At 47.7% G+C, this 14,830-nt stretch overlaps 1 protein-coding gene across 1 annotated transcript; it reads right to left on the bottom strand.

Moving 5' to 3' along the window:
* Positions 1-1,207: 1,207 nt before the first annotated feature.
* Positions 1,208-13,716, bottom strand: fscn2b (fascin actin-bundling protein 2b, retinal). The gene is made up of 6 exons (XM_023820302.2): positions 13,500-13,716; positions 12,490-13,334; positions 5,517-5,673; positions 4,852-4,973; positions 3,572-3,739; positions 1,208-2,553 (listed from the first exon to the last, which is right to left on the bottom strand). The coding sequence occupies exons 2-6, from the start codon at positions 13,310-13,312 to the stop codon at positions 2,348-2,350; spliced, it is 1,476 nt and encodes a 491-aa protein (XP_023676070.1). The 5' UTR covers positions 13,313-13,334; positions 13,500-13,716; the 3' UTR covers positions 1,208-2,347.
* Positions 13,717-14,830: the final 1,114 nt, after the last annotated feature.

Here is a 14,830-nt window from a genome sequence, read left to right as displayed (position 1 = left end):
TTCTGTAACACTATCCCTGTTTTTATTTTGCTATTCCATCTGCAATCCACGCAGTCTGGTTACTGTGCTGCTTATGTGACCCATGTAATTTTTGGAATATGGAAAAATGTAAAAGGTTATGTAATGCTGGGACTGTAACATTTATGTAACGATAAGCAAAATAGTCTCTCCTGAGAGGTTTATGGCGCTTCCTCAGTTTTGAGGGTGCAAAGACTGACACCTACTGGAAAGAGTATGCAGCACATGCTAATATATTAATCCTTCTCTGCTCTATATTTAATCTGTTCAAATCGGGGAAACAGTCCAATGAAATAGCAATAGGTTATTTCTTGTTATAGCTACATTAACATAAATTGTGAAAATATTGGTTTGCATAATGATTTATTATGATGTTTTCAAAATGGGTTTTTCCTTGCACCTGTTGTAATATATTTATTTGACAATGGTGTATAAGATTGGCATAAAAGGATTACCTTGGACTTGGACTAGTTTATGAAAGGTGAAGGAGATGGGAGAGGTTTAAATCCAATGGTGAGACCCAGGTCAAACCGATTAACATTAATGTAAAAGGGGGGAAGCTGAAGACCGGCTGTGAGATCGGCTCCTTATGCATGACTGGCAGGGTCATTAGCAGCTGAACTTGCACAGCATGGGATTTCTTCTGCCTTTATGTAGCCTGCTGGCCTTAAAATCTAATTAACAGGTGGCACCGTATTCACCTGTGGATAACTGGAATTGTAAAATAACCGTTTGCATGAAGAAGAAAGGAAATTAATCTTGGTAATTATTGTTAATGAACAGATTGCATAGTGTGGCACGTTCGTGCCAAGTGGAAGAAAACACAGCCCCAAATACCCTGAGATCGAGGAGAAATGTCACGTTTATTGTGGTTTATTCTTTCCATAACAATTTCAGACAATAATATTCCAAAAGAATACTAGCTTGCCTCTAACTTTAATGAAATCCTGTTAAGTAATAGACTGACACTCCAACCTACTGGCTTTGGTTTCTCGGGTAACAAAGCCCTGGTTCCGTTTGGAGTTTGTACGAGGGTTCATGTTCCCGAGGAACCTGATATATTATCCTGGTGACCACATCTTATGAGATCCTGCTTACTACTGATATGTTAAGTCCATTGTAGTGATGGACAAAATGACCCCTCATGAACCATTTGCTGCATTTTTTGACTCCACTAGATGGTGCTCTTGGCTTGCTTTGGGGCATGCTGTGTGCCCTTTTTGGAACAGAGAGCACCATCTAGTGGGGTCAAAAAATACTGCAAATGGCTCAGGAAGCGTCATTTTGTCCATCACCAGTGTATGATAAGCTTACTATTACAACACTGACTGTAACTTCTAACTGTAAACTGCTTTGGAAGGTGTTACTTTAGGATTGGCAAAACATAGACAATATAAGGAGAGGGTTGGGGTAAGCAGGGACGAGATGAAGGAATTGTGTGGCAGGGTCTGCGGAGCTCGGTTAAAGCCCCTTGGCAGTATACCATAGTAGTCATTTTGAGGACTTTAGATTGCCACATGGGGACTAAGGAACTTGGAAGACATGTCTGTTACAGCAGGATTAATGAATTAATGAAATCCTTCATCTCAAACATTATGATGGTCTGGCCACCATATACATTTCAAACAATTCTGTGCCAGTGTACCTGGATCTCAAAGAGCAGGCCTTTCATGTTTTTGGTAGTAGAGGGCAATTTTTATACCAGAAGGTTCTGTCCCTCCAAAATACTTCCTTGAGGACTCCAAGTTATCATCAATGATGCTTGTTCTTCTTGAACTGTTCACTGATAATATCCTGAATCTTGTTTACCACCTAATCAGGACTGGAAAATGTAATGACCTTCTGATTTAAATTGCATATTTCTTCAATAGAAGTGGACGTGAAGCTTATCAGAAACTCTTTTTCCTCCCCACAGAAATATAAGTGGATGAAAACATAAAAAATAACTTCCAAGTCCTTACAAATAGCCCTTTTTTCAGATTGTTTCAAGGAAATGTAATGCCTGGAGATTAACTCTTTTATTGTCAGGAATAAGTGCAGATGAGCCTTAAAGCTCTTCTAGAAATCGCTTCCTGGGCTATGTGCTCTGAAATAAAGCCTGTGTGAATAAAACTGAACCTTTAACCTTAGTTTTTTGTTGGACAGTGGCAAGGAAAAATATATAAATGCTGTATATTCACATATATGAATTATTTCTTTGAGTTGTACTGCTTTTGATAGGGAAGAACCCAGCTGAACAGAGATGAGAACGGTCAAACCCAATTCCCCTCTCTGTGCTGTTCCGTTGGTTGAGCCAGCGACTGCCACTTCCTGCTGTGTCCAGCAGGGGTCAGTACTCCCAGAGGGAAGAGCTGTCCGCTGCATCGCCATCGCCTTTCAGCGTGCCGCCCTGGTCCCCGCGCAGGTACTTTCCGTTCTTTCCCTTGATTGCCACTCGCCCCTGCTCCAGCAGCTCCAGGAAGAAATTCTCGGGGGTCTCCCCATCTGAGCACACCAGACCGCTGCTGGAGACGTACCAGAACCTCCCGTTGGTACCTGGGAATGAGGAAAGATCACTCGCTGTAAGCTGGCCCGAGCTAACGGGGATGGCGTCCCCTTCCCCTGTTCCACATGTGCTGCATTTATTAACTCATCTTTCATCAGGCTTCCACATGGCCAGAGAAAGTGCAGCATAGTCAGCTTCAGTGCCAACAGAAATTAAAGTGAGAGTCAAACACAAATGCCACTGCCTATGCTGACTAACCTGAAACGAAGGTGACACAGAGCATAAGCAGGAAACAGTATCTGTCAGCTTCCGACTCTCCGCCTGCACGTTTACAGCGACTCCGGCGGCTAATATCTATAAGCATGTAGCTCGGACAGCACTTCAGCAAGGCATAACTAAACGCTGACCGGGTTAATCAACAGAATGTGCATTTGTGACATGTTTGAAAGACGGATACTTTAAGTCAGTTTGGCTCGTCTACCACCTGTAACGTCCAAGCTTCTCGCTTGCTCAGCATATCATGAGCAATGTGCAGGTGGCTTACTGCGGAAATACAGCTAGTTAAATTTTATATGGCACGTCTATATTGTGGGCAGGTCCTTAATTTCCAAGTAATTGTATATTTTATGGCATGAGTGATTTCTTTTTTTCAGTCTGCTTTTTCATAACTGAAACATCGCAATCTGTCACAGTTAGTACGTCATTCTCAATTAACACGAATGCTCTTAGCTTTGTTTATGACATCAGGAAACTTATTTTTTTTTTCCATAAGGTTTGATAAGTTTGTGTGTAAGATTGAGGTTAATGATTGATTGTTTGGTTATGACCAGAGAGTCTCCCACCTTACTGAATTGAAGATGGCTAACTAGATAACATTGTTAATTTCCTGACCACTCACATCTGTGCAAATGCTGTACCTGTTGCAACAGTTTCTTGTTTTTCCGTGAAATGAGTCAGCTTTGATCACGCTACCTGAAGGACCATTAGGACCACATGGTACAAGCTGGAGGTCATCTCAGCAAGGTGCCGTCCATGGTGGCATCTCGGGGTCCCTCGGGGAGTGCTCACCTTTGATGTGGTAGGCGCCGTCGCTGAAATGCAGAGTGAAGATGTCGTAGACGGAGCGGTTGGTGTCCAGTGTGTTGGAGCTCTTGTGGTGGCACACGAAGCCGTTTTCCCCCCGTAGGATCAGGATGGGCCGGTTGATGAGCTTCAACAAGAACTGCTCGTCCTCTCCTGAAGACAGAGGTGGAAGACTGTAAAACCCAAGGACTGGATGCCTCCCAGCACTGGTGAGATTCCAGCTGGCGACTCAAGGACACTGTTGGGTCAGCACTGGATCACTAATAACGATCTGTCAATGATGTCAGTGCCTGGTCCCAGCTTGTCCACATGTGGGCTTTGTAACCCTGGACCAGAAGATCCCCAGTCTCAAGCTCAGTGACCTCCCCCCCATTAGGAGCCATCTGTTTATCAGTGCCAAATAAGACAGCCTCTTATTGGTGGGCTAATTCCAACCTACTTACATATTGACGCTGGTCTTCAACTTTACATTTCCCCTTCATCCCAAACCCCAACTGTACTTGTTTGCCCACCTACCTGGTTCCTAGTGAAGGTACAATTCTCTGGTATAAATGGACATCGTTACGCGGCAGATGGTGAAGATTAGGTTGAATACTCGCTGGATTTCTGCTCTATGTGAGGTGGTTATATGGACCCTGGTCTACCTATAACCAAACAGCACACTAGAAAAGGCCCTGTTGTCTTGTGTAACAGACACCAGTCTGGATGTGCCAGTTCCTTTGCTGATGAATATCAAGGAGAGGAGACCATGACCAGAATAGAGACAAATTCCTATAAATCCAGCAACATCCTCTAATGTACTGGGGGAACCTGGAGATTTTTTCACTCTAGCTCAGCACTGAACCACCTTATTAAGCTAATCACTGCCTTTATTTACCCACTTTAACTCTTAGAGGATAGACTACCATGCTGGATCATGGTCCTTAAAGACCACAGCGCCACAAAATGCCAGACTGAACCCTGGGCGTATGGCCACTAGGGGGCAGTTGTGTGCCTTCCTGCTTCAGCATAAACCACGTCCTGTGGCTGAAGTCTGCATGCTTGAGTCGAGGAAAGTCAGATCTGCCTGATTCCTGTTTTGCTATATACCACCAAGAATTCGCTAGCCGAAATGATTCACTAGTCTTTTGTCTGAAGATTTTGAGCAGTATAAAGGTTTGCTGAGCGTGATCACGGTACCATGTGGTATCTAACCGGGCCACGTGGGAGGCCCAGCGTAAGGTGAGCGGGCACTGGAGGGCTGCGGGCGGGTCCCCAGCACTCACCCACAGCCTCGCTGACGGCGGCCAGCTGCCCGTTCTTCTTCGTGCAGACGTATTTGCCATTGCTGGCGCGGAGGGCCACCCTGCGGTCCCGCCACTCAATCTGGAACATGGTGTCGGCGGCCCTGAGGTCATGGACGTGAGAGGAGAAGGGGGGCAGTTAGTGCTCATTAAGGTAGGGGCTCCATACAAATGTCAAAAGCAGGAAAAGGGCGAGCTGAGCACATTGGGAAACCATTAACGTGGGTCATTTATGGCCCAGAAATTGGAAGAGATCTCTACCATAGCTAGTGGATGTGAAGGCCTCTATCCACATTGAAGCAAATATCCTCGATTAAAGTTGGCGCTTGTCAAGGTCTTGGACATTTCAGACAGTACGCTTGCATTCGGTACTTTTAATAAGATCTGAGCGATAAGGACCTAATCGTTATGGTCAGGTGACTGGGTCAGAGTTACCAATAGAGCGTGAAATTCAAGTAACCCTTGAAATATAATCAGTCGTCACAGATGCACATATAAGGTGCACATGGACTATATGTCACTGTGTTAGGCTGCCATTGCCTGACATATTCTAGGTTTGCTACAAGCTGGCCTTGGTAATCAGTGGCAGCTCTGAGTAATTCAACAATAGATGGGTGTAAAGAAGAGAACGTAAAGGAATTCTTTACCCTTCCGTAGCTGTGCACTGGATGCCGCCGTGGGACACCAGCGTCCAGTAGTCACCGGCTTTAGTCCGAAACGCACACTTCCTGCTCTCTTTGTCGATCTCCATCTGGAAGGTCTCCATCTCCGTCTCGTCATCCTGATTAGCCGAGATGCTAACCCCTTCGCAGGAAATGAGAAGGTATCAAGTCTGCAGCCAGCTTCTCTCCAAGCGTCAGAGTCATTGTTTTGATTTTTAAAAACTGTTCACTCCAAGCGCGCAGTGCTACTGTACGGCTTTCAGTGAAGCTGTCATAATATATCCGTCTGTATGAGGAGAGCCAAGACGATCCTGTACGTTACACCCCCCCCCCCCCGTACTCCTCCGAAGCAGCGCTATATGAAACACCAGCCGTGAGCTAATCTCTCCTGAGAGCTGAGCACCTGGAGTTTATTACGCACATGCCGGACCCACAGAATTAACCAGATTGACCTTCTTTTCCCCAAAGTTTTATGTATATATTGCACATTACGAATTTAGCCGATTTAAGGTGTGCCCCCGCTTTGTGCCTGGTGTGTCCCGATACAGGGGTCCCAGCTCACCATCTCGGGGGGAAAACCAGGGAAGTTGTCCAGGGCCCGGGCTCCAGTGGGAGGGCTTATTGGTCATGGGCTGTAATTTATTATGCACATAGGGTCTGTGGAGTCCATCCAGCCTCACTGCCCCCACAAATGGGTCGGCCCCGAAGTGCCAGCTTGCAGCTTGTGTGGTACCATGCCACCAAGCTGTGGAGAGGCTGGAGGAGCTCGCTTTGTCTGCAGAAGGCTCTGTGTCATTTTGTTTTAATGACAATCGATAGTTTGCCACTTTTTGGTGGTGAGACACGCACAGTGCAGCTAGCGTTCTCTCCACAGGGCTGTGACCTTGCTGTGCGACTTCGCCAGTCCTACTGGCTTTGGTTTTTGTGCTGGGGTTTAATTTTTACTTATAAAGGACATCGATAAAAGTAAAAGGAAGAACAAAAATGCTTCAGCTTTCATGTCCGTGACTCAGAGGTTGCACTCAACATTTCAGGCTGGAAGCAATGTATTAGACAACAGGAAAGAAGATTTTATGGAAGATATTCCTGTAGGTGGGCAGGAATTTCCAGGGAGCAGTGTTATGCAGAAGATTTGCAACTATAAGTGCTGTTGTCATGGAGTTTATAGTCTAAAATTTGGAGGGAATCAGTATATACAGCCTCATAATGTAATAGCGTGGAAGTACTTGCAATGAAAAACACATTTTCAAATTCTTTGAATCCTTGGGATTGTAAATTGCCTTAGTAAATCAAGTGATGGGATTTTGGATGAACTGATTTTAATCAGAGCTCAATCTGTAGCGCATTTTAAGGATGTGCGGACATTGGTCGGCTGACGAATGAACTTCAGCGGGGGGTAAAGAGCGACTTAGCATACATTAACTGATTAGCCTTCGCCGGGTCCCGATATTCAAATGAATTCATCTTGAAGTGAGGCCTCTGTCGTCTTCGCGAAGGCGGGCCCTAATGAATTTGCAGGCCCATGTGTCTCATGAATGATTCAAATTCCGACTCCGGCTTGATTAAAAGCCAGGGCGGGCCCCGCACTGCAGGGTGGGACGTCCCCAGAGCCAATGTTGCGCCGTGCTCAGCACCCAGCCCCCGTAAGCTCTGGGAGTGATGCGGGGGCCCGCGTGTGAGCCCTGGGTGGCCCTCAGGACTCAGAGATTAGCCCGAAACCTTTCCTCGAGTGCCAACTGTTGAGGGGGGGTGATAGAGCTGACATTTTTTTTTAAAAACAGAACTTGGTTTGATCTCCCATCTATAACAAGGGTCAGTCCACTCCGTCTGTGGGCAGTGTCTCTGTCTCCGACAGCGATTCTTGTTTAACCTTCACCCTGAGCGATGCCCGCGCTTAAAAAAAAGAAGGAAACGGGCAAATGCGTAAACAGCCCACGCAAAACAAAAGCGACAACGGCAGATTGTGTTAGCCACTGTCCAAATTAGATGCCACAGAAATATCCCTCTGTTCTTTCCATAATCCTTTTTACTGCGCAAATCCTGCCCTCAGCCACCCAGCCCCAGCCCAGTCAGCTAACTGGCTGTAATTCCCTCCTCGCTGGCAAAGCCGGCAGTGCAGGTACCATTAAGCGGCTTTGCGTCCGCGAGCTGCCGCGGCTGCTAGGGGGCCCGGCCCAGGAAAAGTCAGAACAAAGCAGGTTCGCTTCAAAGCGGACGGCTCCATCCCTGCCGGGCGCGGCGACCGGACCACATGCGGGCCGACACAGGAGGCTGATGGGGGATCTTACAGGCCGGCGAATCTGTGTGTGGCGGTCAGCTCCCGGCTCTCCCTGCCAGCTGCCCTCCCTTCGACTTCCCGAGGACCATGTGACACGCCGAGTGGCCATCAGGCATGTCTAATCCTGCCCCTCCCCCCCTCAAACTGACCTACTCCTGGCCTCATTGCCCGTGTCCCTTCTCGAAGGTGGACACTGAATGTTTATTATGATTTTATGTTGATTGCTTTACACGGAGTCATGTTATTTCTAAATATGTGAGTGAATAATTCATTGCCAGCAGGTACATCACCCCTGACGCTATGTAAGGCTGGGATTGGTTTGCGCTTGGATGGACGACCTCTGCCAGCCATCAAACTGCTAGTACCGGGCCAGAATATAGGGTGGGTGGACCAGTAGGGGTCACTGTTTCCTCTGCGGCAAGTACAGTACATTGAAGGGCACTTCAACAAAGGAAACAATACTGTCAAGAGATCTGACATGAGGATAAGACAGCAAAATAAGGTCTTAAACTGTTGCGGTCAATACGGATTTCACAGAACTTATCAGTGAAGTGTAAGCATTATCTATTTGGACCCTATGAGAAAACCAAGGACATCTATCGATCTTCTTCCAAAATAATTAGCTAAATATCCCCTGGTATAAAGTCTGATGTGTGGTATATATATTCCTGTGCAAAATGGCTGCCTATTTCCATGATAAGTAGTTGTAGGCGTGGTGTTAAGGAAGGTGTGTAAGTTATAACAGTAACGGTTCGGAATCATAACCCAGCACCGATCCCTCCAGCCCACTGTGATGTCCATACAGGCCTCGAGAGATTAAGAAGTCTTTGTGTTTTATTTTTGCTGCTGAAGTTATGGAACACAAAACGGTTTCACCAAAGGTGGCTTCTTGTCTCAGCAGAGCAGGGGGGTTAACTGCTAGTCTGACCGCTTTCCCTGTCCCCAGCCCTTGTGCTGTTTACATCCCTGTTTCTCATACTGTACTAATGACCGGTGCAGATGTCTGCACTGCTCACGGCCCCTACACTGACTGCTGCTCCACACTTACCCTTGGAGTACTGCTTCACACCACTTAACCACACCGGTTATGGGACACACCTTCCTATAAGCCCGCGGATGACCTCCAGCAACCACAGAGTCTGTTTTCTCGGTTTACTGTTCATTGAACTAGTGGATGACGGTGCCCTACTGACACCTGGGACGTGCGAATGGGACGAGTTTCATTAGATGATTAACAAAAAAAACAGCTTTCTGTGGTCTATACCAAGCTGGGATGTAATGGATTTCAGAGGACCTGAGGACATGTCTGCTGACGAGTCCCAAAATCAGATCCAGAATTCGAGCTGCATTTCCAGTTCCTGGCGCTGGCCACTTCGAGGAGTGCCAGCTGAAAAACAGGAGACGGCGTTGGTAATTTATCGGCAAGGTGCTCGGAGCTGAGGCTAAATAATTGATGGTAAGCTGACACCATGTCCCTCTCTCACCCCCCCCCCCCCCAGCCCTCCCCTTCTCTCTCCTCCCTCGTTTTTTGATTCCTTTTTCTTCAGCCTTCAACACTCCTCCACACTGCTGGCACACAATCAGCTTGTCCCATTGAGTTCCATGATTGGTCCCCAATCCACAGAACGCTCAAGGAAAAACCGAGAGCCAACAATGGATGGGATAAAGTGTCTTTCGAGGGCCCCTGGTACTTCGTCTTTTGTGTTGGTGGTCAGTTCTCACTCAGCACTAGATAGGTGCCCTGTAAACCCTGTCACCTGAATCCAGCCATCCATCATGTCCATCCCACTGTGGCTACAGTGGTTGAAGAATTTTGGCCTCCTACTCGCTTCGTTCAGGTTGCATTTTCTGTAAGCCCATTAATATTTGCCGTGGCAGCTGGGCTTAAAGAACTTCGATTTAATGAGGGCGGAATTTTTCCCGTTCGTCGTGAATGATTAGGGAGCGTTAGCGTGCCCTCTCGGAAGCCATCGCCACTGTCCTTCATCATCCCCAGACACTCGCTGGTGAGGAACCACTAAGCTCATTAGTGTCATAGCTTCTACCAAATTGCTTTCAGCAGCTGGAGTTTGGCCATGGAGAAAAAGGCTGTTCACCTCCTCAAAGACATTGGCTACTCCATCCATCCAACACGGGGCTCCATAAACGTTAGGCTGAAAACCCCATGGTCTGCGTTTGATTGCCGTAACACACGGTGTCACTGCACTCTAGAGCAAAAACAGATGGCAGTGGAATAGCAGACGCAATCAGCCACGTGGATATCTGCAGTGAGATACACCCTGAACTCCGACTCTAACAAATGTGCCCGTGTTACGAAGGCTGAGGTGATCATAGACAGATGTGGACTCAGCAGCAGTGTGCAGGCAGGCCCAGAACATTCCGAAGCTCTGCATCTACTGGTTTCGGAGATGCTGGAATTTCACGTCCCACCACCAAGATGGCTCGCCTGTTTCACTGGGAAGCTATTAAACGCAAACAGCCATATGGCTCAAATTTAATTGTGTGTTGAGAAATGTGAGTATTGCTTAACTTTTTTAAATGATGGCAGCAGGTGGTATGGTGGTCAAGAAATGGAGCTGGTGACTACCACTGGCTCAAGTTATAACTCTGGATCTGTTCTCCAGACACGGATCTTAACTGCAGTGGCAGCCATTTCGAATGAAGGCGTAACCGTAACTTATGGATCTTTCTATATAAACTCGGGTGATTTGTAGCTTGATTGAATCCTGCCACTACTTCACCCCCGTTATCCCCGTCCTCAAGTCCAGACACCGCACTGCTCCTTAACACAACCAGTCACCATTACGTCAGGAATCTTTTCATTCTTTTCATCCTTTCATTTTGTTCCACATGGCAAGAAGTTTTGCCGCCCCTCCTAGATGTCGGCCCCCCGCTGCTCTTTCCATGTTCCAGCGTCAGAAGCCTGTTGATTTATAGTTCTGTGATGCTAACGGCAGCAGGGCAGCTCTGCACCTGTCCTGCACTGATGATGCATCGTTTTTAGACCCCAAGGTGGTTTGTTCTTGAAAAATACCTCAGCTACTCTCCACTTGTCTTCGTTACCTCCTTCCACTCCTCTTCCCTGCCTCCTTTTACTCCTCTTTGCTACCTCCTTCCTTCATTGCCTTCTGCGGCACTTTCACACACTACATTATTATTCTTCAGCGAGGCCGCTTTCCCTGTCAGGCCACGTGTCCCGGAGGACTCTCTGATTTAGGTGCCATTGTGGTGCCTGTTGTCCCCTCATAAAGACGGACCAGGGCTTGTGTTTCTGAAAGCAGACTCCACCATCAATGAAATGTCGCCTCAAATTAATTATTCATTGCACCTGACTTTGACACTTTTTCTTTCTTAAGATGAGCCAGGTTAGCTTTGGCCTCATCTCTCCATGCGGATCCAGGATCTAGATACGGGTTCTGCTGAGTGAGACGAGAAGGTTTGGTATCAGATTCGAGATAGTAATTGAAAAAAAGGGGTCTCTCCAATTGCACCTGAATTCGGTCGTCGGAAATGCTCCGAATATGCAACACGGACAATTAGCTGGGCTTGGCTAACCCCTCGAGGTTTGCAGTACATGGTCCTGGTGACAGGAGTCTCTGTTAGAAAGCCCTGAGGGGGGGGGGGGGGGGACTGCTGGAAATGAGCGGTGTGCTTTGAATGCCGGCCACGGTTTAGGAAATTTACAATGGACAGTGAGGAGGGGAACATTACAGCAGGCTGCTGGATCAGACTCACTGTGCATTTCAGGTCAGCCTGAATGGGCCGGAGTGTTTGTCTATTCAGAGAGTCTCTATAGCAGCCATTTCATATCACAGTTACTAAAAATGTTTATATTGTTATCTAGTGACAAAAATGGCCCTCTTTCATTTTTTTGGCTAGTTATGTAATTGGCTGATTTAACTTCCCCACCACCGACTTTCTGTTCGCATCTTTTCACTGTTTGCCGCAGAGATAAGGCGACTGCTTGTTTCTCATCTTTCAGACAAACGCAGTGAAACAGTTGCAGTGAACGTAAAGTGCGTCATGGCCTGCAGCTTGGGGATCATTGAGTATTCTTTGCCAATAGCTTCAGACGGGGTAATGCACAGCTTAGTGCTGTCCTCGCACTGTGTCTACTGCGTAAGACGAAATCTTACAGAGTAGCGCAAATGAATAAATGGAAGGATGACGATGCTTCGACGTGACAGATCACCCATAAACTGACACCACTGGATCGGAGATGTGGTGGAACGAGTCAAAAACATTTAGTGGTTATATCATGCCGCCGTAGAAGCAAGCGTTTAGTGGAATGCATACATGAACGTAAAGTCATCACAGAAAGACTGGGCGAAACAACAAGGGCCACAAGACATATCTGTCAGCGTCCTGCATTTCATGTGTGATCGATCCTTCGACCATACAGTCGACCTTGGTCCCTAATTGCAACATGAAGTCATGTGCACAGATTCTCAGCTTGCGGTTCAGTACAAACAAATCCAAATTACTGCACGATAACCTGCTGACTTATTATTCAAATAAAATTTGTATGCTTACATCTGGCCAAGAACCTAAATTGCTATTTATGAAAATACTAATTAAAAAATCTACAGATACATGGTTCTTAGTTGAAAAGTCTTTACAAAGACCTTACAGAGAAGTACTTTGACCCAGCAACTACAAGATCTGAGATGAGCTATTTACCTTGTCGTATTGAGACAAATCTGTTGTTAGCTGCCTGGAAAACCACTTGTGGACGGCTCTCCTCCAAGTCAAACAGTTCATCTTTGCCGGGCTTAGAGCAGCGTCCAGAACGCAAGGTTCCAGTTGGGCCCACAGGGCTGAGGTACTTCCCCTCACAGTCCTTGAAGGCCAGCTTTCCAGACTTGAGCTCCAGGGTATAGCTCGTGCCCTGGCAACTCTGCATCACCAGCTTGCCATCGTGATTAAGGAAGCGGTTGTCACATGTCTTCAGGCAGTACTTGCCTTCCAGGTACACAAGAGTGAGCAAGGAATCCACACCCCAAGGGATGTTGCTGTCGACAGAGATCTCATCGTCAGACACGGCCAGGTGGGCGTAGCGCTTGCGGCTGATGCTTAACAGGTTAGCCTGTGGATGCAGCGCCAGGTGTACGGCCCATAGCTCCGGTTCACCAATGGATTGGGAAAAGCAAGACAAGTAATCCTTTGTGCCTCCGAAGTATCGCTGGTAGGGCTCAGACTGCAGTGCCCAGCGGCCATCTGACTGTGCCACGATCAGGAAGCGGCAATCCGTCTCCGGCTTCTCCGCTCCGCAGCTCACCTTCCCGTCCCTGTCGGAGGCCAGATATCGGCCCAGGTGGCTCCGCAGGTATATCACCTGGCTGTCGTTCTCATCCTGCTCGAGCACCCAGATCTGCTTCTTCTTCATGCTGGTCGCGGACGCATTCACCTTAAATCCGAAGGCCTCCGCCGTCAGGTAGCGATTCTCGTGGTTGATGAGCCCGAACTGCAGTTTCAGCGCCTTGTTTATCCCGTTCATGGGCATCTTGGTCTAACTTCGTAGGCTGCTGGATTACAGGAGGTTTGGGGAGATTAGGGATGGGAGGCGAGGGGTGAGCACCAGGAGTAGAAAGAAATGGCTGAAAATATTAGCGAATAGTAATAATAATAATAATAATAATAGCACCCCCTCCTTTATCGTCCTGTAAGTCCTCTGAAGGGTTTATACTTACATGTGTTGCACTTGGTTGCCCTTGTCCTTAAGTTTGGATTGTCTTGAATGTTCTTGAGTTCTAGCTTCTCTCTTTCTTTAGCTTCCTCCTTTTGTCTGTCTCCCGATTCTCCCGGGAAGCCTCCACGGGCTCCTGCTTTTTTCTCTTTCCTTATCAGCTCCGATAAATCAGCAGGACTCAACACCTCAATCCCTGGCGCCGCTGACGTCACGCGGATCCTGCCGTTTCTCTCCTGCTCTGCTTGCCTCCCTCCCTCCCTCCCTCCCTCTCTCCCTCCCTCTCCTGCTGGATTACTGAGCCCCTGATTTGCTAATGAGAAACCCTGGTGTGATGATAAAGGAAGATGGATGTAGCTCTGCTTTCTCACCTCTCTCACTCCCCCTCCCTCTATCTTGTGTTCTCTCTCTCTGTCTGTCTCTCTCTCTCTCTCTCTCTCTCTCTCTCTCTCTGTCCCCTCCCCTAACTTTTCCACGCCTTACCTACCTAACAAAATCGGCTGTGTGTTTGTTTAGCACTCTTAATCAAGTGCATCATGGATTAGCCCCCTAGATGTCTCTAAGCCGTCCAGAGCAGAGTGATCCTGTACTTAGGGAATCTATGACAGCAATGAGTGTGGGGGGGGGGGGGGGGGGGCTTTTGTCCTTCCCTTTGTTCTTCCCTTTGCGCCCAGTTAACGTGGCCGTCACAGATGCAGACTCTTGTTTTTCCTCTCCCCCCAGGTTGCGCTCTCTGTTGCTGGGCCTCTCCAGCCTTTGCAGGTGGCAGATCCCCCCGCCGTCTCCTGGCACGCTGGGAAACGTGAGCCCTCACCTATGGGCGCTAGGAGTCGCCTGGCCCAGCCCAGGGTGTCCGCTTACCAGCTCAGTGTCAGATGGGGTTTCGTGGCTCCACTCCGGTTCAGGGCCTCTCCAGTCCACCTTCATAGGACCTTTTTCTTTGTGCTGTATGTGGGTCCATTGTATGTGTGAAGCTGTGGGTTACCGCCCCCCCTACCCACACACACACACACACACTCTAAATGCACACAGATAGTGACGTGTGGGCAGTAGGAGAAACCAAACATGTGACTAAAACAACTAGCCGGATTCCTGAAAGGGGCAACTGTTGCTCCAGATGCATTAGAGGAAATTGCATCCACTCCATGCCTGTATCACAATGTGATGTATTAAAGACCCCCAGCTTTGTGAATCATGCGGGATAACAGTCTCCTCTGAATGATTAAGATATGAAAATTTTCATAAAACCACGGAGATGATGCGTTACACGCCTGGCAGGAGAACAACCACAACAGCATGCATCTGCTGACCCGTAATCTCACGCTTTATCTCTTT

This window comes from Paramormyrops kingsleyae, chromosome 20, assembly GCF_048594095.1.
Source record: "Paramormyrops kingsleyae isolate MSU_618 chromosome 20, PKINGS_0.4, whole genome shotgun sequence".
Taxonomy (NCBI): Eukaryota; Metazoa; Chordata; class Actinopteri; order Osteoglossiformes; family Mormyridae; genus Paramormyrops; species Paramormyrops kingsleyae.
This window is presented reverse-complemented; position numbering and strand designations above follow the sequence as displayed.

Coding starts and splice junctions, on each gene's coding strand:
- fscn2b (XM_023820302.2), bottom strand. CDS start 13,312: ATGCCCATGAACGGGATAAACAAGGCGCTGAAACTGCAGTTCGGGCTC. Junction 5,674..12,489: donor ATTTGTCTCAATACGACAAG/GTAAATAGCTCA, acceptor TTTCCTGCGAAG/GGGTTAGCATCTCGGCTAAT. Junction 4,974..5,516: donor CAGTGCACAGCTACGGAAGG/GTAAAGAATTCC, acceptor CCATGACCTCAG/GGCCGCCGACACCATGTTCC.